The sequence below is a fragment of the Eschrichtius robustus genome, chromosome 20 (genome assembly GCF_028021215.1).
Source record: "Eschrichtius robustus isolate mEscRob2 chromosome 20, mEscRob2.pri, whole genome shotgun sequence".
Lineage (NCBI taxonomy): Eukaryota > Metazoa > Chordata > Mammalia > Artiodactyla > Eschrichtiidae > Eschrichtius > Eschrichtius robustus.
The window spans coordinates 61097547-61121267 of record NC_090843.1 but is presented as its reverse complement, the minus strand read 5'-3'; the positions used below and the strand labels follow the sequence as shown (position 1 = coordinate 61121267).

The 23721-nt window shown below is 42.9% G+C and overlaps 1 protein-coding gene across 1 annotated transcript in view; it reads right to left on the bottom strand.

Moving 5' to 3' along the window:
- Nucleotides 1-23721, bottom strand: part of DNAH9 (dynein axonemal heavy chain 9) — a 303311-nt gene that overhangs the window by 207259 nt on the left and 72331 nt on the right. The window contains exons 20-25 of the mRNA XM_068529609.1: nucleotides 17749-18619; nucleotides 15160-15290; nucleotides 14725-14851; nucleotides 4209-4361; nucleotides 2582-2707; nucleotides 49-288 (exon numbers count right to left, since the gene is read on the bottom strand). Coding sequence (XP_068385710.1) covers nucleotides 49-288; nucleotides 2582-2707; nucleotides 4209-4361; nucleotides 14725-14851; nucleotides 15160-15290; nucleotides 17749-18619 — 1648 coding nt within the window. The remainder of the gene's footprint in view (nucleotides 1-48; nucleotides 289-2581; nucleotides 2708-4208; nucleotides 4362-14724; nucleotides 14852-15159; nucleotides 15291-17748; nucleotides 18620-23721) is intronic.

The window sequence follows — 23721 nt, the reverse complement described above, 5'->3', positions numbered from 1 at the left end:
GGTGTAGGTGCCCAGAAAGAGTGACACTCCTGAGAGTCTGGAACTCACCTTCTGAGCAATCATCTTGGCCACCACGTCCCGGGCATGGACATCGATGGTGCATATGGTCATGACCTTCTGCCGGTCCCCGCTGGAGAGCTGGCCGATCAGCATGGTGATGAGGGTTTTGAGCTGGGCCACTTGTTTCTTGTAATAGTCCTTCATGGCATTCTCGTAGCCTTCCTCCAACCTGGCAAATGCCATGCCCACCTCTGTGGTCCACCAGATCTGAGTGCAGGTCAGGGCCACCTGTGGCACCAAGAGTCACTTAGTAAAGCCATTACCAGGACTGTCTGCCAAACCAGCCCAGTCCCCACACAGCACGGGCTGAGAATGTCATTGTGTGGGGGACGGACACCCCTTCCCTCCCTCTTCCACCAGCACTGTCTCATTGAGCACATGCCTCTAAGGCCTTGGAGGTGTGAAGTGGGCACAACACAAGTGGGGAAAGTGCTTTCTGCTCTTGAAAAACATATCATTTGGTTGAGAACAACCAAAGGCTCATGCTGGTCAATGCCAGTGGCTTTTAGAAATTGGTACACTGATCTCTCTGCTTTTGCTTCTCAGGCCACAGCGTCTTTCCTGTGCTTGGGAGGATAACAAAGTGTTGATTGAACACCTCAACAATACTCAGTCTTTGCTCTGCTCTTCCGGAACCTCTCATGGTTGGAGTATTCTAGTTTAGTGAGCCATTGCTGATCATGTGTGGCATAGTTTTTCTTACCCGTAATACTTTCACTACATTTTTTTGTATCTCTTTAAAACTATAACTTTGAAAGGCCTACTCTTGAAGGTCGGGGCGAATTCCACTGAAATTCAACGTGGTCAGTATGATTTGTAGTCTTCAGAGATTCAAAATAAATAAATGGAAAAAAGCGATTTAAGTGCACATTTCTTTGCTGAGAAACTTAATAAGGAAAACGCATAATTATAATTTTGATTATCCATGGTAGAGATGTGGTACCACTCAGTTCGGGAGACACTGCTCTAGATGATGTCTGTCACAATAGCAGGAGGCAATACATTTTCCTGCCACAAAATGCTGATTCAAGTAAACAAGGAATCCTGGTGGGAATTATTCCCTTTGTGAAGTAGAGAATCCTGTTGTAGTAACAAGTACCATTCCCTAATTTATTAGTTTTTGCCTTTGGATTTAGACATATTGGTTTTTGTTAAAGAAGTTCCTCCTGCAGTGTGATCTTGTTGGGATGGTTTGAACGTGATGTGCCAATTATACTGTTAAAACAATACCTCTTCCTTCTGCAGCACTGGCTTATTTCTCTTCTCTGTCTACACTCGCTGTCAACATTTTCCCACCTTTTTCTCACTTCTCAACCTCCTGCAGTGTGGTCTCTTCTCTACCACTCCACTGAAATGGCCGCACCAAGTCCATGGACGTACATTAGCCTCTTTATTTTGCTTGATCTCTTAGACGTGTGTGGTGTGACTGACCTCTTACCCGCTATCAACACTCCCTCTTTTGGTTTCCATGACTACCATTCCTTGGTGTTCCTTCCATCAGAAAAGGTTGTTTTCTCATTCTGCTCTACTGCCTTCTCCTTGCCTACTCAGTCTTCGAATGATGCTCAAGGGTTTGTTCTGCACCCTCATCTCAGTCTGCATATTTTCCAAGGGCAATCTTATCTACTCCTCGGGCTTCAATTACCATCAAATACCTGTAACCCCAAATAAACCAAACCAACACTAGTACTAGCCATTAACAGGGGAGGGAGGAGTGGTGGATTGCAGCCAGAGTCATTAAAAATAGCCTCATTAACTCTCCTCTTTCTCTTGTTACCCTCCTGAGAGCCCGGTGAAGGATTTAGATATATCCTGGAATCAGATGAGACTCCCAAACGTGGTCCACAAGCGCTGTCTTCTAGTTTCCTCTCCAGAACCCACCTGCCACCTCTTGCTCCCTCTTCCCCTAACTCCTGCTTCCACCACACTCAGGCCTCAAACACATTACACTCTCCCTTGCTTCCGAGCCTTCGCCTGTACTCTTACCCACGCTTCGTTGCTCTTTCCCTCCATCTTTCACGTGTTCCAAGCCTCAGCTTAGGCATCATATCCCCAGGAGGGTGATCCCCAGACCCCACTAACCAGCTACAGGCTCCCAGAGGACCCTGAGCCTCCTTTATTGTCACACCAGGTCCCACATGTAGATGACTGACTTCCACGCCAGTCTGTAAGCCCCAGCAGGGCAGGGTTACATTGTCATGCCTCTGGCTGGTGTCTCCTGCACTCAGCAAACAGTTTGGCACATACAAAGTGGGCTGGCTCAGTGAGCTGAACTGTTTACATTTTCTCCCTACTGTAGCCAATGGAGTAAAAATGGACGACCCTTAATTCTCCAAAGTAGGGGTTGGATTGCGTCACGGCTGACAGTTCCCCTGGTCCCTCCTGCTGACCCCTTCCAGACCAGCCTCTCCTGACCCTGAAGCATGAGTGAGTCTGGCAGCCCCAGGAGGCTGATGGAGGTCATTGAGGAAGAGAGCAAGCAGAGGATGGGGGCCCACAGAGGTCCCGCTTCGGAGAATACCTGAGCTGGATAGTCAAAGAGCCACTGCTCCCTCGGCTTCTCTTCATAGGCAGTTATGCCTTCTGTCATCTCATGCCTCACGGTGGCCTTCATGTGAGCAAGCACATGGTTCAGCCATATTTCTACCTGGAAGAAGAACTCAGGGTTAGACGCTGGGTTCCTAAGATGTGCTCAGTGATACACTTCACTCAGCCTGAGGGAGTGAAGAAAATGAGCCCAGGCACGATGGACAACCCCAAACAGCCGCCAGAAGGCACAGGGAGACAGTTCGTTTGTGTAACGCAGGACGGGGCTCAATTAACAACAGGGGGGATATGCCCACGGGAGCCCATGGGAGCCCACCGGGCGGAGGACTAGGTTCAGGGGATGTGGGGCTGCCTCCCAGAGTTCTCACGAGTAAATCTTAATCTGGGTTGAGCTGGGTGTAAATAAGTCAGTGGAATCTCATGACCTTGTCCACACTGAGTATGGAGCCAAAGGCCAGGATTATATTTTCCAACTAAATGCTTTCTGGGTCTACAAAAAGAACAGCCAAAGTTTGAGTCAAACCCCAAGGTCCCTTTCATAAAACTGAGAATGTGTGACTATTTTCAAGTACGAGAATTGCTTTCCAAGATACATGTGGACGAAGGTGGAACTCTGAAAAGATCTTTTCTCCAGGTGTTACTCTGGACTGGATTAGAACCCCAGGGACAATGCTTTGTTGGATCATTTAGGATAGTGAACAAAGTAGCGCTTATCCTTTAGCGGTGATGGTGAAAGATGGGAAGGAGGTTTAAGGAGAGAATGGTCTCATGTTTTGTGTTTCTTGAATTGTACCCAGGAGATTTGGAGGTGGTAGTTTCTGGAGAAGGGCGGTGGTGGGCTCTCCACAGGGTAGAGCTGTGAGAGGTGTATTGTACAGAGACGTGATCGCTCAGGAATATGGTTGATTTCAAAGGGTGTTTTCTCCTGGGGAAGGTGTCAGTGTCCTACATTCCCCTGTGGGGTGCTCCAGGGCTTGTCATGCTAAAGTCTCTTGGTGCTGCTAACCGTTTTAAAATCCTTCTCTCTTTGACTCAGGTAATTGTTTTTTTTTGTTGTTTTTTTTTTTTAAACTTTTTTTTTTTTTTAAATTTATTCATTTATGGCTGTGTTGGGTCTTCGTTTCTGTGCGAGGGCTTTCTCTAGTTGCGGCAAGCGGGGGCCACTCTTCATCGCGGTGCGCGGGCCTCTCACTATCGCGGCCTCTCTTGTTGCGGAGCACAGGCTCCAGACGCGCAGGCTCAGTAGTTGTGGCTCACGGGCCCAGTTGCTCCGCGGCATGTGGGACCTTCCCAGACCAGGGCTCGAACCCGTGTCCCCTGCATTGGCAGGCAGATTCTCAACCACTGCGCCACCAGGGAAGCCCCCAGGTAATTGTTTATGTGCATTTTATTCCTCTCTGCACAGGTCTTTGGTTAAGGAAGATATATGGATACTAACATGTGTCCTTCCCAGAGAGAGGAAAGCGGGCACTGGAAGCTGCTGCAACATTGGTTCAAGTCAAGGGAACTGGCAGTCACAGGGCACAGACAGCAGTTCCGGCCCAAGGTCACAAAGGCTGATGCCTGAATGCAGACACTTGAGAGAGAAAGGCATACGTTACCTGCCCACTGCAGTCACAGGGCTCGCTGAAGGCCACATACTCTTCTTCCTTGCTGTACATGCCAAGACTGATCTTGGTAGGTTTCTCACTGGCGTCCAGCTGGAACTGCATCTTGGCCATATTGTCAAAGAGTTTGGAAAGGTGGCGTTGAACCTATGAAGGAAACCATGCCAACAGAGTGGAGAGCATGTCCGGGAAGTTACTTATTAGTATTGCTTAGAGGGCTACCATGCGACAACCACTAGAGTGCTGGGTACAGAACATTTAGAAGGAAGCTAGGGAATGATGGGGATGTGAGAATGGGAGCCAGCTGGATTGGATAAAAGGAACATAGATCTGGTGGGCATCACGCATTAGCTACAAACGGATGAAGCCAAAAAAGTCTGATTAATTTCTGCTTGATCTACTATAGATGGGAACAGATTGGAACAAAAAGTGACAGTTAATTCATAAGCCTTCTTCCTAAGAAAATACTACTGTGCTGCAAGGGATAGGCACAGGATACTCTGCAGAAGACTGCTAACATGCCCAAATCTGGAGGGTCAAGGGCAGTGGTGACAGTGGCCTGTGGAAGAAGTCACTCAGTTGTAGGAACCACTCTGGTGCAGCAGACCATCCTCGGGAGGGTCCAGAGCAGGGCCAGCATGCTCACACCAAGCAGAGAGCCTGGTTGTACTGGAGCTTCTTCCTAGCACAGCATCTCATGATACACAGGCTCTTCACAGTGATGCCTTGGGCAGTAATTCTAGGAAGGATGCTAGACAGAGCCACATTGTGGTCCTGAGGTGAGAGGAACAGCAGGTGAAGAAGAAACAACAAACAGAAAGCTGCCCCCGGTAGAGTTTTTTGAAATACAAGGGCCTACTGGTACCCTGAGTTGTAACCCTTACATTTACAGCAATGAGCTCTCTAAGCTTATGAGATGAGAGGAAAAATTCTAAGAGTATTGAAGTAAACTGTGAAGGTACTGGACGAGATCCCACCTACAGTGACTTGGGACAAATATCACGATGGGATGGACTTTTCTTTATCCAAGAACAAGTAGTGGATTAAAGCAACAACCACAACTAAGATGAGATCCGTGAAATTATCCCACAACTTAAAAGAAGGAGAAAGCCGGACTCAAGAGATACAGTAAGAGTGTATATATTAGAAGCTTAAATAAAGGAAACAGAAGTAGTGATGAAAAGTATCACCTTGTTTTGTTTTCAATTAAATGAAAGAAACATGAACTCTGTAAAATATGAGGTGGAAGGTAAGAAGAATTGGTAGAGGTAGAAAAATAAAGAAACAAACAAAGGACACAGCACAGTTTATAACAATGTTAGCAATACATAAGGACCAAATAAACACACACAAGTTAAATATGGTGGATAAACTTGAGAAACTATGGAAGAATGCCAAGGAAGAGGACTTGAGAGAAACATGTGTATGAATATATGCAAATATGTATGAATATATGAAGATGATAATCTCAACTTATGGAAATATGATGAATCTGAGAGAAAGAATTATCCACAAAACTGGAATAGAAATATTATGTGAAAGCATCCTGAAAGAAAACTTTTCCAAGATAGTGAAAGCCCCAGTTTTCAGAGAGGAAAAAAACCTCATCATGTGTTAGAAAAATTCACAAGTATCCAAACATACAGAAATTTTCAAAAATTAAAATTTAATTTAAATTTTGATCTCTACAGAGATCCAAATGGAAAGAAATTGGGCTACCTACAAAGGCTAGGTAGGCCAGAGATGACTTCTTTGTAACAGGAAACAGCAGAGCTATGTCTTCAGGGATTTGAATGGAAATTTCTGTGACCCACGACTTACAAATCCAACCATTCAATCACTCAGGTGTGAAAACTACAGAGTCACAGATATAAGAGGAATTGGGAATTATTCTGGCATGCTTCATCTTTTGGGGCAGGGCATAGGGAAGGGCTACTTAAAGATTTACTCAAACCATGTGAAAAATAAATAAAAATAAATATTTAAGAGTGATATACCACGTATAAAAGGTATAAAAGATCTGGCAATGATCTTTAAACCCTCCTATATAAGGATTAATGAAAATACAGTTATGAAACAGAATGCCAATGTAATAAATATTTCAACTCCACCATGTCTGGGCTACTTTGGAAACACTTCAACTAGAAAAAAAGAAGGGCTTTAACGATCAGTGATAACCTCTTTTTAGTACCTGTTTCTTACCAACAAACCAAAAACATCATTTCAATAAGACAGGTAATGACAAAGAGAAAACTTAGGCATGGGTGTCATCTTTTGGCTCTGTTGGAGAAGCTCTCATCCATTGCTGGTGCTGATGCAAGACAATGTAACTCCTTTGTGGGGAAATATGGCAGGATCTAATAAGACCACATATGCATTCACCCTTTGACCCAGCAACATCACTTCTAGGGATTTACCTGAAAGACAGACCTCCAACAAGACAAAGCCTAATATTATTTGTAATTGCAAAATAGCATAGACAACGTATGGCCAAACTATGGTATATTAGTCCATGGAGTATGAAACAGATACAAAAAAAATGAGAGAGAGAACTTTGAATTGATACGGAGTGACATGGAATGATTTCAAGGATATATAACGATGAAAAAAAAAGCAAACTGCAAATAAGTATATAGAGCATGCTACCAGTTGTGTAAGAAAGGAGGGGAAATAAGAAAACGCACATGTACAAATGTAAATGCACATCTGCTTATTTTTGCAAAGATAAACATAGGAAAGATAAACCAGAAACTAGTGGAACTGGTTACCTACAGTGGGAGGAGGGGAGGTAGTGATGACCTGGAAGGAATGACACGTCTCACATATCTTTGTGCATAGCTTCTTAGAATTCTATGTATTCAAACAATTAAACCAACAAGGATGGGAAACCCCCAAAACAGAAAGCAAAAAGGAAGGAATGAACCCAACTATACTTCAAATGAGTAACAAAGTCACAATGAAGGTGGAAAAGAACTCATAAGTAACTCCTGATCACAGTTTTGACTTTATATCCTCAGTCTAAAGGAAAATAAGAGAACTACAAACAAGTCTTGAGCTCTTCTCTGGGTGAGAACAGAGGGAAGCTAAAAGATCATACAGTACAGACATCATCCTTCCTTCCTGTCCATCATTTTGAGACTCAGACTCTCTGTTCTCTAGCAGTGGTTCTCAAAGTGTGGTCCTCAGACCAGCAGCAACACTTGGGAAGAAATCCTTGGAAACGCAAATTCTCCAGCCCCAGCCAGACCTACGAGTCAGAGACTCTGGGGATGGGGTCTAGGAATCTGTATTTTAATAAGCCTTCTGGGTGATTCTGATGCACTTTCAAGTTGGAGAACCACTGCCTACAGCTCAAAATGCCAACAGTGTATCCATTAGGATACACACACACACACACACACGTATGTATGTATATACTTTACTTCTTTTTTGTTTATTGACATATAGTTGACTTACAATATTGTATCAGTTTCAGATGTACAACATAGTGATTCCATATGTTTATGGATAATGTACCATACAAAGTTATTTTAATATTACTGACTAACTATATTCCCTGTGTTGTACATTATACCCCTGTGACTTATTTATTCTGTAACTGGTATTTTGTACCTCTTCATCCTCTTCATCTATTTCACCCATCCCCCTACCCCCTCCCTCCTCTGGCAACCACTAGTTTGTCCCTTGTATCTGTGAGTCTGTTTTTATTTTGTTATATATTTGTTCATTTGTTTTGTTTTTTAGATTCCACATATACATAAAAACAGATGAATGGATAAAGAAGATGTGGTATACATCTACAATGTAATATTACTCAGCCATAAAGAAGAATGAAATCTTGCCATTTGCAAGAACATGGACGGACCTGGAGGGTATAATGCCATGTGAGATAAGTCAGACAGACAAAGACAGGTACTTTAATATTTTAAAAAATTGTAACACAGTAGGCTTCTATTTTACATATGAGTCAGGTTTGTCACAAAGAAGTGATATACCCAAGACTAGATGGCTGATTAGTGGCTAGAATCAAGGGCTAGAACCCCAAATTTTGGGTTCCTCATATACACTCGCATAAACCACCCCAATGTCCCATTAATACAACTCTCAATCTTATCTTTCCATGGAAATCTTAGCTATTACTTTTGACCACTATTTACTGCATCTCTCTTCAGAAGCACATCAAAGGCATTCTCTTTAAAGGCTTAGCCCCTTCCATTTTGCCATCCTCAAAGTTTCTCCAACTCTAGAGAGTAAAAGCCACTGATGGGACTCTGTGGTAAACTGCACAAAGGTTTTGGCAAGGTGAGATTTCTGATGTGTGAACTGCTGATTTTCGACAGAGAACTCTATGCTGGAAATGAAGTGATACATTACTCTCTTTTCACTATTTCCAAGGAGGATTAAGAAAAGGATATATAAGATCAAGATCCATTCCATATGGGAACAGAGTCAAGGATGGACACTCGAATTAAATAAACAAATCAAGCCTAAAGTTTGGGAACTCCGGTCTGGAGGAGCAGCTGCGAGGCCTTTTCACACGGCTCCCTACGAGCAAGTGAAACTAGACTAAGTGCAAAGGAATAAAAGGACATCAGAGAGTCCAGGAGTCTACGTGACCTGGTGGGACTCCTCGCCCAGGATCTCCCTTGCCTTGCTTATGCCTGACTGTGTGGCTGACAGGGTCTGGTGCTCCGGCCAGGTGTCAGGCCTGAGCCTCTGAGGTGGGAGAGCCGAGTTCAGGACATTGGACCACCAGAGACCTCCCAGCCCCACGTAATATCAATTGGCGAGAGCTCTCTCAGAGATCTCCGTCTCAACACTAAGACCCAGCTCCACTCAATGACCAGCAAGCTCCAGTGCTGGACACCCCATGCCAAACAACTAGCAAGACAGGAACACAACCCCACCCATTAGCAGAGAGGCTGCCTAAAATCATACTAAGTTCACAGACACTCCAAAACACACCACCGGATGCGGTCCTGCCCACCAGAAAGACAAGATACAGCCTCATCCACCAGAACACAGGCACCAGTCCCCTCTACCAGGAATCCTACACAACCCACAGAACCAACCTTAGGCACTGGGGGCAGACACCAAAGACAACGGGAACTATGAACCTGCAGCCTGCAAAAGGAGACCCCAAACACAGTAAGTTAAGCAAAATGAGAAGACAGAGAAATACGCAGCAGATGAAGGAGCAAGATAAAAACCCACCAGACCAAACAAATGAAGAGGAAATAGGCAGTCTAGCTGAAAAAGAATTCAGAGTAACGATAGTAAAGATGATCCAAAAATCTTGGAAATAGAATGGAGAAAATACATGAAACGTTTAGCAAGGACCTAGAAGAACTAAAGAGCAAACAAACAATGATGAACAACACAATAAATGAAATTAAAAATTCTCTAGAAGGAATCAATAGCAGAATAACTGAGGCAGAAGAGTGACTAAGTGACCTGGAAGATAAAATAGTGGAAATAACTACCACAGAGCAGAATAAAGAAAAAAGAATGAAAAGAATTGAGGACAGTCTCATAGACCTCTGGGACAACATTAAACTCACCAACATTCGAATTATAGGGGTCCCAGAAGAAGAAGAGAAAAAGAAAGGGTCTGAGAAAATATTTGAAGAGATTATAGTTGAAAACTTCCCTAACATGGGAAAGGAAAGAGTCAATCAAGTCCAGGAAGCACAGAGAGTCCCATACAGGATAAATCCAAGGAGAAACATGCCAAGACACATATTAATCAAACTATCAAAAATTAAATACAAAGAAAAAGTATTAAAAACAGCAAGGGAAAAGCAACAAATAACATACAAGGGAATCCCCATAAGGTTAACAGCTGATCTTTCAGCAGAAACTCTGCAAGCCAGAAGGGAGTGGCAGGACATATTTCAAGTGATGAAAGGGAAAAACCTACAACCAAGATTGCTCTACCCAGCAAGGATCTCATTCAGGTTCGACGGAGAAATGAAAACCTTTACAGACAAGCAGAAGCTAAGAGAATTCAGCACCACAAAACCAGCTTTACAAAAAATGCTAAAGGAACTTCTCTAGGCAGGAAACACAAGACAAGGAAAAGATCTACAATAACAAACCCAAAACAATTAAGAAAATGGTAATAGGAACATACATATCAATAATTATCTTAAATGTAAATGGATTAAATGCTCCAACCAAAAGACATACACTTGCTGAATGGATACAAAAACAAGACCTGTATATATGCTGTCTACAAGAGACCCACTTCAGATCTAGGGACACATACAGACTGAAAGTGAGGGGATGGAAAAAGATATTCCATTAAAATGGAAATCAAAAGAAAGCTGGAGTAGCAATTCTCACATCAGACACAATGACTTTAAAATAAAGACTATCACAAGAGACAAAGAAGGACACTACATAATGATCAAGGGATCAATCCAAGAAGAAGATATAACAATAGTAAATATTTATGCATCCAACATAGGAGCACCTCAATACATAAGGCAAATGCTAACAGCCAAAAAAGGGGAAATCGACAGTAACACAATAATAGTAGGGGACTTTAACACCCCACTTTCACAAATGGACAGATCATCCAAAATGAAAATAAATAAGGAAACACAAGCTTTAAATGATACATTAAACAAGATGGACTTAATTGATATTCATAGGAAATCCCATTCCAAAACAACAGAATACACTTTCTTCTCAAGTGCTCATGGAACATTCTCCAGGATAGATCATATCTTGGGTCACAAATCAAGTCTTGGTAAATTTAAGAAAATTGAAATCGTATCAAGTATCTTTTCCGACCACAACACTATGAGACTGATAGCAATTACAGGAAAAAAACTGTAAAAAATACAAACACATGGAGGCTAAACAATACGCTACTAAATAACCAAGAGATCACTGAAGAAATCAAAGAGGAAATCAAAAAATACCTAGAAACAAATGACAATGAAAACACGACGGCCCAACACCTATGGGATGCAGCAAAAGCAGTTCTAAGAGGGAAGTTTATAGCAATACAATCCTACCTGAAGAAACAAGAGAAATCTCAAATAAACAACCTAACCTTAGACCTAAAGCAATTAGAGAAAGAAGAACAAAAAGACCCCAAAGTTAGCAGAAGGAAAGAAATCATAAAGATCAGATCAGAAATAAATGAAAAAGAAATGAAGGAAATGATAGCAAAGATCAATAAACCTAAAAGCTGGTTCTTTGAGAAGATAAAAAAAATTGATAAACCATTAGCCAGACTCATCAAGAAGAAAAGGGAGAAGACTCAAATCAACAGAATTAGAAATGAAAAAGGAGAAGTAACAACTGACTCTGCAGAAATACAAAGGATCATGAGAGATTACTACAAACGACTATATACCAATAAAATGGACAACCTGGAAGAAATGGACAAATTCTTAGAAAAGCACAACATTCTGAGACTGAACCAGGAAGACATAGAAAATATAAACAGACCAATCACAAGCACTGAAATTGAAACTGTGATTAAAAATCTTCCAACAAACAAAAGCCCAGGACCAGATGGCTTCACAGGCGAATTCTATCAAACATTTAGAGAACAGGTAACAGCTATCCTTCTCAAACTCTTCCAAAATATAGCAGAGGGAGGAACACTCCCAAACCCATTCTACGAGGCCACCATCACCCTGATACCAAAACCAGACACAGATGCTACAGAAAAAGAAAACTATAGGCCAATATCACTGATGAACATAGATGCAAAAATCCTCAACAAAATACTAGCAAACAGAATCCAGCAGCTCATTAAAAGGATCATACACCATGATCAAGTGGGGTTTATCCCAGGAATGCAAGGATTCTTCAATAAACGCAAATCAATCAATGTAATACACCATATTAACAAATTGAAGGATAAAAACCAAATGATCATCTCAATAGATGCAGAAGAAGCTTTTGACAAAATTCAACACCCATTTATGATAAAAACACTCCAGAAAATAGGCATAGAGGGAACCTACCTCAACATAATAAAGGCCATATATGACAAATCCACAGCCAACATCATTCTCAATGGTGAAAAACTGAAACCATTTCCTCTAAGATCAGGAACAAGAAAAGGCTGTCCACTCTCACCACTATTATTCAACATAGTTTTGGAAGTGTTAGCCACAGCAATCAGAGAAGAAAAAGAAATAAAAGGAATCCAAATCAGAAAAGAAGAAGTAAAATTGTCACTGTTTGCAGATGACATGATACTATACATAGAGAATCCTAAAGATGCTACCAGAAAACTACTAGAGCTTATCAATGAATTTGGTAGAGTAGCAGGATACAAAATTAATGCACAGAAATCTCTTGCACTCCTATACACTGATGATTAAATATCTGGAACAGAAATTAAGAAAACACTCCCATTTACCATTACAACAAAAAGAATAAAATACCTAGGAATAAACCTACCTAAGGAGACAAAAAAGCTGTATGCAGAAAACTATAAGACACTGATGAAAGAAATTAAAATGATACAAACAGATGGAGAGATGGACCATGTTCTTGGATTGGAAGAATCAACATTGTGAAAATGACTATACTACCCAAAGCAATCTACAGATTCAATGCAATCCCTATCAAATTACCAATGGCATTTTTCACAGAACTAGAACAAAAAATTTCACAATCTGTATGGAAACACAAAAGACCCCGAATACCCAAAGCAATCTTGAGAAAGAAAAATGGAGCTGGAGGAATCAGGCTCTCTGACTTCAGACTATACTACAAAGCTACAGTAATCAAGACAGTATGGTAGTGGCACAAAAACAGAAATATAGATCAATGGAACAGGATAGCAAGCCCAGAGATAAACCCACGCACATATGGTCACCTTATCTTTGATGAAGGAGGCAAGGATATACAATGGAGAAAAGACAGCCTCTTCAATAAGTGGTGCTGGGAAAACTGGACAGCTACATGTAAAAGAATGAAATTAGAACACTCCCTAACACCATACACAAAAATAAACTCAAAATGGATTAAAGACCTAAATGTAAGGCCAGACACTATCAAACTCTTAGAGGAAAACACAGGCAGAACACTCTATGACATAAATCACAGCAAGAACCTTTTTGACCCAACTCCTAGAGAAAGGGAAATAAAAACAAAAATAAACAAATGGGACCTAGTGAAACTTAAAAGCTTTTGCACAGCTATGGAAACCATAAACAAGACGAAAAGACAACCTTCAGAATGGTAGAAACTATTTGCCAATGAAGCAACTGACAAAGGATTAATCTCCAAAATATACAAGCAGCTCATGCAGCTCAATACCAAAAAAACAACCCAATCCAAAAATGGGCAGAAGACCTAAATAGACATCTCTCCAAAAAAGATATACAGATTGCCAACAAACACATGAAAGGATGCTCAATATCACTAATCATTAGAGAAATGCAAATCAAAACTACAATGAGGTATCACCTCACACCAGTCAGAATGGTCATCATCAAAAAATCTACGAACAATAAATGTTGGAGAGGGTGTGGAGAAAAGGGAACCTTCAATACACTATTGGTGGGAATGCAAATTGATTCAGCCACTATGGAAAACAGCATAGTTTCCTTAAAAAACTGAAGACAGAACTACTATATGACCCAGCAATCCCACTACTGGACGTATACCCTGAGAAAACCATAATTCAAAAAGAGTCATGTACCACAATGTTCATTGCAGCACTATTTACAATAGCCAGGACATGGAAGCAACCTAAGTGTCCATCGACAGATGAATGGATAAAGAAGATGTGGCACATATATACAATGGAATATTACTCAGCCATAAAAAGAAACAAAACTGAGTTATTTGTAGTGAGGTGGATGAACCTAGAGTCTGTCATACAGAGTGAAGTAAGTCAGAAAGAGAAAAACAAATATCGTATATTAACGCATATATGTGGAATCTAAAAAAAAAAAAAAAAAAAAGGTTCTGATGAACCTAGGGGCAGGGCAGGAATAAAGACGCAGACGTAGAGAATGGACTTGAGGACACAGGGAGGGGGAAGGGTAAGCTGGGACTAAGTGAGAGAGTGGCATGGACATACATACACTACCACATGTAAAAGAGATAGCTAGTGGGAAGCAGCCGCATAGCACAGGGAGATCAGCTCGGTGCTTTGTGACCACCTAGAGGGGTGGGATAGGGAGGGTGGAGGGAGGGAGACGCAAGAGGGAAGAGATATGGGGATATATGTATATGTACAGCTGATTCACTTTGTTATAAAGCAGAAACTAACACACCATTGTAAAGCAATTATACTCCAATAAAGATGTTAAAAAAAAAAAAAAGCCACTGATGGGCTGAGGGGCGGGCATCCTGAGAAGCAGTAATGGTGGAAATGAAGAAAGCTCTGAGGTTAGGGATGATGAGGATGGCAACACAGGTCTGAAATACACACACTGCCTAAGGGGGCGTGACGGGGAACCTGAAACTCTCCTGCTGGAGCATCTTGGTCCTTCTGAATGTTTCTACAGGTACTTCCCCAGCTTACCTGTTGCGGGGCTGTGCTGTTGGAAAGGATGTCTAACAGGTCAGAAGAGGAGAGAAAGTAAAACCTAGGGAAGGCAAGCCTTTTGGTGTCCAGGTACTCCGCCAGGGCCTTCTCACACAGGTACAGTCTGCGGGCACAAAGAATTTCCTAATTAGGTTTGCCTAGATCCATAGGCACATAGATGTTACCTAAATGAAAACCAGTGCGACCTATGGATTACACGCAGAAATCATGTATGCATGGAACATGTATGGGTATTTGCAAACATCACAATAAACACCTCTATTAACACCCCGTATTACCCGACCACACAGGCAAATCAAGGTACACAATCAGACATACTCTCTCACTCGGGCAGTTAAGTAAGGTAAGGATCTCAGAGACAGAGCGGGGAAAGGAAACACATTACAAAAGGGGCTGCAAACCGACCATCACCTGCTCTGAATATCTTCCAACTTTTCATAAAGACCTGATTTGTTGGTGGCTTCCACTACGTTTGGAGTTTTCTGAGCATCATAAGCTAACTCTTTAAAGTCAGTGTCGATGCCTTCAAATCTTTTAGAATCCTGCAAATAAAAATGTGGAAAAGAATTAACTACCACCCCCCTCAATTTCAAGAAGCTACCTTCATGTACTAAGTCTGCTTTTGAAACTGCTCCTAGTTGTCTAATACAGAGATTAGTCTCAAAGGAGGAAATGCCTTTAGCTTGAAACAGTGGTTCGCAAACATTTTGGTCTTGAAGTCCCTTTATGTTTGTAAAAATTACTGAGGAGTGGAAAGAGCTATTGTTTATGTAGGTAATATTATATCTATCCATGTATATTCTATATTAGAAGCTAAAGTTGAGAAATTTTAAAAAATATTTATCAATTCATTTAAAAAATAACAATAATAAGCCCATTATGTTAATAACATATTTTTATCCAAAATAATTATATTCTCCTAAACAATATAACTTAGAGAAAAAGTGGCATCACTTCACGTTTTTTTTGGCAAATATGTTTAATGTCTAACTTAGAAGATGGCCAGATTCTCTTCTCTGCTTCTACATTCAGTCTGTTGTGATATCACATCATGTAGCCTCTGCAAAACTCCATTGTACGCTCATGGAAGAATGAGTTAAAAAGGCAAATACCATCAGTATTATTATAAAGATAATTTTGACCTTGAGGATCCCCTGGAAAGGTCTCAGGGACCACCCCCCAGGGGTCACCAGACCACACTTTGAGAACTGTTGGCATAAAATACATAATTCCTAAGTCAGGGAGATGGTGGATCCAATGTTCTTTCTGGGTCCAAGCAAAAGTTTATATAACCAAAGTGTTTCCACAGCAAATGTGCTACTATGATGTCAAAGTTAATTAGATATTATCATTCCCCCCAAACGCACACACCCTCACAGTGTTGTTGAAATGACTGAGACAATAATAAATGCAAAGCACTTTAGGCCAACACCTGGCACCTGATGAGAGCTTGTGTGGCTATTATTACATAACAACAATCATAATGGCATTGCTGTGTGCGCTACTTTAACTTCTTGAAGTAGGGACTAGTATTAGTCCCAATTTACAGATGAGAAAACCAAGACACTGAGAGCTTAAGTAACTTCCCTAAGGTCCTGCAACTCAAACCCGGGCCACCGGCTCCAGTCTGCTGGGACCTCTGTGATCTGGGCCTCTCTCCCAAGAAGATTTAAAAATAAGAGGGTGAGGTGAAGTAAATTATGATTCCTCAGTGAGATATCTTATGACAATTAAAAATGAAAAAGTATCAAGGTTATAGAAGTATCAGAAATATCTGACATAAATGTTCAAATGAAAAGAGCCGAATAGAAAATTGTAATTACACTGAGAGCAGTTGTGTAAAAACATGTATATATGTGAAAAAAAGTTGGGAAATATTCATAATGAATGAAAATATTTACTAGGTAGGGTGTAAGATGATGACTGATTTATTACATTTCAGAGTTGTCTTTGTTACCATATTGTTAATACAAAGAAAATAAATGTATTTATATGTTTTACACACAAACCTGAGAAGTTAATGATATGAATTCTTTATTATGTTGAATTGAAAGTTCTCAAATGTCTCCTTCAAAATGTGTACAAAAAGTCTCCACCTACACCCCCTTCTCATTAAACCTGCCCTTCTTCAATCATTAGCGTTGGAGATTAATAAAATCTGGCTTATTCAATTTTGCTTAATGACAATAGCTATAGCAGGATTATTTTCTGTTATTTTTCATTGCAAATGTACAATCTTTAATGTGCATTAATACACTAAATATGCATTTGTGGGATGAGCTGGAAAAATATCATGTTTTGATGGAATGTGCTTTAACTCTGAAACAAGGTCTGGACAACATATGACATTTTGGAATCAAACTAATTTGTAAGCAGAGAACTCGCTGTGCTGCTGTGCTGAGGGACACAGAAGAAGTCTGGAAAATCTCTTTTTAAATGAATTAGAGTCCACTGGGGGGGGAAGTACATTAATGCACACTAATTAGGACAAATTACAAGGGGCAAGCAACTACAGGAAAGGTAGTAATGAGAAGAATGCATATTTAGCGAAATTCCTCATTTAGTATTTAGCTGAAGACTGGTATTTAGCCTGCTGGCACAGGCCCGAGTTCTACAGAACAGCTCGCTGCAGAGAAGGAGCTTGAGTTTGCCTGGAAACGATGCTCACTTCCAGTCGATACCTGCACTGTAATTACGTGTGGAGCACCCCAAGAGCAGCTCATATTTTTGACCTCCTTTCTCCTGTACACTTTTTTTGGTTTTGGTTTTAAAACCAGGTTCTCCTTTCTTTTTCCTACACATTAGGAACAAACTCGCTGGCATACATTTCACTTTCTCTCTTTTCCTCTGCCTGACTTTTGGTGGCTTGGAAGGTCAATGTTTACTGGAGGTGCCCCTGGGTGAAGCCAAGGCAGGGAGGCAGAGAAGGAAAGGTCTAGAGGATGCAGGAACTGGGGGATCATCCCTTGACTCAGGGATGGGAACAGAGGGAGCAGGTACCTGGGGCAGCTGAGCCCGGATATCTTCAGATCCGATGAATATACTTTCTAGATGAGACCATGTGCGCTGCACGTCAAACCAGAGGGAGATGACGGCGTCAGCAGTGGACAGCTTCTTCTGCCAGCCAGATACTTCCTCCAGGAAGAAGGCAATGTACCTGGACATCATCAGGTTCTGAAGCTGGACTTGGTTATCCTCCAGAACCTCGATGAGGTCCTCGTCGGACCGCAGCAGAGGCACGTAGGTCTGCGGGTGGGGCTCGTACTGGAATTCTATGCGGACCCAGGTGGTCTGCAGCTCCTTCAAGACCTTCTCCATGCCCATCTCTTTCACAGCTCTGTCTACGATGCCCCGGACCTCGTCCTCAAAGTGGTGGAGCTGAAGCTGTAGGAGGTGTGCCAGGGTGGTGCCCTCGTCCATGGTGAAGGTCACGCCCGTGGCCTGCATCAGCTGCCTCCAGTGCCGCTCCCGCATGGCCGGGTTCTGCAGTTCGGCCACAGCCCTCAGGGAGGTCAGGGTGTTCAAAACGGTGCTTTCCAGGCCTGTGAAGGCATCCCAGGCCCTGACCTCCTTGTCGAGGTTCCGGATGTGCCTGGCAAACCATTTGCACTCCAAGTCCATGGCCTCCACGTTGATATCCATCCACGTGGTGGTCTCCCAGGCATGGATACTGGAGGTCACCATCCCAATTGTGTCCCAGAGCTCCTTCAGCTGGCACGCCTCCTTCCTGCACTGCCTCAGTTGCTTATAGTCAGGGATGGTGACCTCAAACAAGCTAGCAGACGCAGAAATGGAGGCCATGGTGGATTCCATCTGCTGGATCTCCACGTGCCTGGCATCCAGCATCTGATGAGGGTCAGTGCTATCAAACCTACAAAATACAATGTTGTCCCTTTATAAGTAGAGCACACAAGAGTCATCTCCTAGAATCACCAGAGTAATGCCAGCTCGAATCCTCAAATCCTTGGTATTTTAGCAAAGGGCAGGGACTGTCACCAAAGCCTGGAAAGAAGAGACATCCAGGGTAGGCTGGAGCGGGACGAGCATAGCCAGTTGGCGATTCAAGAGGAACACCATGTCTGGGTCTGTTCTTCAGTCTGAGAGGGTAATAAAAATACTCCCCAACTCCCCCACCCAGGTGCAGTGCGGAACACCCCTTTGTTCAAGCCCCCTTTAGACTCTGCTTCCACTTGCTGGCGTCCAGCCCACTTGACACAAAAGAGCATTGTCCTGTTACTCCAGAGGCTGTACAGGCAAAGCTCCCGCCAGGAGCTACTTGTGGTGGGTGGTCTGTAAGAGACAGAGGCCAACCCTGACCTACTCTGGCATTGCTCCCTCTAAGGGCAGTGGCTCTCAGTCTTGGCTGCATGTTAGAGCCTCCTGGAAGCTTTAAATGATCTCCATGCCCAGGCTGCTCCCTGGTCTCCTTCAATCAGAATCTTTGGGGGCGGGACCCAGGCAACAGCATTTTCCAAACTCCCCAGGTGATTCCGATGTGCCAGGTTGGCGTCCTTCTCTGTGGTGAGGCCCTTGCTAACGGCCTGCATCACCTTCAGGGAACAGGGTCTCCAGATGTGAGAACCACTGCTAGGGACTTGGCAGTGTGAGCACAAAGCCCTCACCGCGGGCCTGCACTGCTTGGCTTTCCGGCGCTGCATGCCTCCTGTCAGGCTCCGCGTCCCCTAAGTACCTCCTTCAAGCTGCCCCTGATCTCCTCCTGCGTCCTGCGGCAGCCTCTGGCTCTGCGCTGGACTCGTGTAAGCACTACATCACGCTTTACAGTTCGAGTTCACGTTTCCTCCTCCTCTTCTTCCCAGTGGGTCCTCACGGCCCCCACTGCTCCTCCTGGCCGTGAACCTCCTTTACCCTGCGGCCCCTCCAACCTGCATTCCCGGCAGAGCCTCTCCTCCAACGTAAGAACTGCACGTGCACAGGGACCCACGTGGGTCAGGAGCACCCAGAACAATGTTCAAGGAGCCTCTCATTTTCCTCCCCCAGCCTCCCTTTATCCTTTCTTCCCATCACCAGTCTCAGATCTTCTTGTTTCTGTGTGCATGGAAGGCTAGATAGCAGGGATACCATGACTTAAGTGTGAATACCATCTTTCTCTAAAATCAGAATAAGGTATCACGGGTTCCAACATAAAGGGAAAGTTGAGAGAGGAAAGGAGTGATTAGAGAATTGGCCATTTCCTCTGATCCCGTGTGTGTGTGTGTGTGCGCGCACGTGTGTGTGTGTGTGTGCGCGTGTGTGTTGGTTGGTGGGGTACAGAGGGGAGGGAAAAAGGAAGAGGATGACATACAAACTCCTTTTCTTAAACTGTCTCTCCTCTCAGTTGTCTCTGGAAATACTTGACTTGACGGATGGAAAGTAATCCTAATTAAAGTCATTTACCTGAACTGCTTGCCACTTAAGCCTAATTACCATGCAACACAATAACAGTTATGCATATCATTAAATTAGTGTCAGATTAACTTTGATGCTTGCTATGTTTGATTCCCACTTGTTCCATCTAAATAGTTTTGGCTCATGTGCCCTGATTGTGTATTTTCATCTTAAGAGAATGAGACTGAATATCACCGTGTGTCTTCACTGTTGTCCAGTCCCCAAGTGTTTCAGAATGGGTTGGAGTTCTCAGAGTTGAAGAGGGCCCTCTGTCTACATAGGAAAGTAGCTTTCTCTTCTATGAGAGCAGTAGAGAAAGAACTAGAAGGAAAGAAATGTAACATCCTCATGGCAAGTGGGTCAGCAGGAAAGATTACCAAGCATGAAGGTTCCTTCTGCATATTCTCTCCAAAGACTAATTGTTGGAGTGTGTAGTGTGTTGGTTCTACTTTTTATCTTTATTAGAGTGAACTTGGAAAGTGAATTTAGCTTCTTGGTGTTAGTATAAATCAGACAAATTCTAAAAGCCCACATTCTGTTTAATTTATTAATGGAATAAAATTCAGGCATATTCTATAGGACAGGTGCTATCAGAGTGTTGGGGGCTGTGGACACAGAAGACAATGATCTTCCTAACTCTTCTTTCCTCAGTGCACATGAACATCCTTGAATCAATACTGGTTCCTCAAATATTTGTAGGAGGTGATCATCTGTCAAACCTATTCCAAACTTCATCTGCCCCGTGGCATAATTTTTGTTTATGGTTTAAATCTGTGGGCTTTCATTTCCTGTAGCTGAGCACACATAAAAGTTAATTTGACCTAAGTAGTGAAAGGAACCTCTAGACAGGGGAGCAAGTAACCCTCTTCCTGTTTCAAAGCTCTAGTGCAAACTGTCAGGATATTCACAGATCTGATTAATGTGCCTAATAAACTTGAAGCAGTTCTCCAAAGCCTGGGGGAACAATACAGTGTGAGAACAAGAAAGTAATAGGAGGGGAAAGGGTGTAGTTAGTCTTTGAAATTGAAATAATAATGTAAAAGTATTTTAATCTAAAAGAGAAATGCCTGGAAAGTCTGGATGAATAAAACTATAATTAAGAGAAATGGAAATACAGTGCTCATCTGCATGATCTTGGAAAAAGTATAGATTCGGGCCTGCCCTAGACATAGGCACAAAGAGAAAGAGAGGAATAAGTGACTTAAATGAATTCTTGGGAAGTGAGCGGCTGGTAAATGTCAACCTCAGTTCCATACCTGCACGTACAAGGAACAGTGACACACCTGTGCTTGATACCCCACAGGTACCATAAAACTCAGCACGCCCCCTCTGACCTGGTGACCTTTCAGCTCTTCCCATCCTGTGGCCCCATCTCAGGAGCAGCAGAACATACCTTTTCCAGCTTACTGGTCCAGATGGAAGATGGAGAATTACACCAGGCTCTCTCCCTGCTCATCTCCCATATTCACTCAGTCCTGCTGATTCTCCCTCCTAAGTCTCCCTCACGTCCATCCTCCTCCCCCATGCTCACTGCCACAGCTTCAGTTCAGTCCTCCTGCTTCGCACCCAGCTGTTGCAATCACCCACCACCCCATGGAGGCCCCACCTTGAGTCCATCTCGCTCCACTCTGCCCTCTGCAGCCACAAGACTGGTGTTTCCATGATGTGTGTTGTTCTCATGCTTGTACTCCTCAGTGCTCATTCATGGTCAAGCCCTGGTCACCTGGACCTCTCCATCCTCATCTCCCACATCCTGCATCCCAGCCACACATACATGCAGTCCTCCAGCTGTTTGTTATGTTTTCGTCTCCCTGTGTGTCTCTATGTTCTGCTTCCTTTGCCTGGAATATCTTTGCTGTCCACCTCTCTTTTTTCCAAATGGCTAAGTCTCATTTGCCCATTGGCTGAAGCACAGCTTCTGCAAGGGCTGTGAACTGCCTCCCCAGTGGGCGTTAAAGTTGGCCCCAATGGACATGTCTGGTTACTCATTTTTGAAATTGACCCTGAGGCTGTAAGTCCTTGAGGTCAGGGAATCTGTATTATCTGAAGATCCTAGCACTTAAATCATTTTTTGCTGACTCCACTGTTGAGAACACAACCTCTTCTGCTCTAGGGAAGCCTGACTCATGTGAGTGAGTCAGATTAACTGCAAGAACAGGGTCAAGCTGAACTAATGACATGTCTGAGGATACTGATATGTCCCTGAGAGATTTCATGACTAATACTGCTCTTTTCTCCAAATTTTGAAGGGACAAGAGACCCTGCACAAGCAAGATGAAGGCCCTTCTTTCCTCACGTTTGCTGCACTGGGCTATTTGGAAAGCCTTGCTTTGCTGGTTGTCATGCAGGACAGCACCCAATGGCAGGAGGTCTTTAGGAAGGTTCTCCCCACCGTTCACAGAATCTGGTGGCTGGCCAGCTGGAAACACTGATGGTCTCCATTGAACTGGAGCTTATAGGGATCAAATGCTTTGACCCAGAAACCCCTGGATTATCCTGGTCTTGATGTGGGTAAGGAGACTGGATAACACGGCATTCATTCCTTAAAGCCAGGAAGCCTGTGCTCAAGGGCAGGAACTGAGCAAGAGAGCCGCTACAAGCTTGCTGCATCCCTGTCACTCAAAGGGGAGAATGAGTCTCCAATTTCGAGAGGTGTGAGAAGGGCTTGAATCTGGCTATGATGGTTTAGCCGATTACTGAGAAGCGAGAGAGCTCAGCTAGGAATGTGCTGATACAGCTTCAAGTTAAGAACAGAAAGAAGAGGAAAAACTCAACTTGAACATTAAGAAAGAACCTCCCCCAATGACCTGACTTCATCCTGCACCTGTCAGACTACAAGGGCCAAATGAGACACGCACCTTCCTTTTCCTCCCAAAGACAAGATCAGCGTGAGCTTCACCTATAATCTAATCGGGAACAGAAACGTACCTTCACAGAGATGCATTTTAGAAATTGATCTGAAAGTGGAGGAACCAGAACTCAACTCATTTGCCACACACAGTGTCTGCACATTTTAAACACACACATTCATGCACACGAAACTAAGAAACAAACTCATGCGTTGACACCCATGAAGATTCCCTTCAGCAATAAATCCACAATTCTGCTCTAGTCTTGATAGTTTTCTTGACAAGAAGGGAAAAACATCAAAATTGCAGTAATGTTTGGCTTTCCACACTGCTGTGAGCAGTTCTTTTCAAAGTAGTCTTCTTGCAAAGATTCATCTGCATGTTAAATTAACAGATGTGAATTTGCAAGACCCAGTTAAGGGTAGCAATATCCTCACAGCCAGCAGATAGATATCAATAAAAGTGCTAAGAAAGAAAAACCAATGCAGCTACCAAATTAAAAAACAACAAGAGCTGATCAATATACACATGTGGTGTAACTAGGAAGGAGGGATACCAGATTTCCAATAGACATACAGAAACACACCAGCAAACGAGTGCTGTTCCATTCAGGCAGTCTCAGGAGTCTTTTTGGGAAGATATTTCACCAGACATCTTTGGAATTCCTTTTTAGAAATTGCTTAAAAAAGAGACAGATGATGTAAATGTATCAGTGTCATTACCTTTGTGGCTGTTGCCT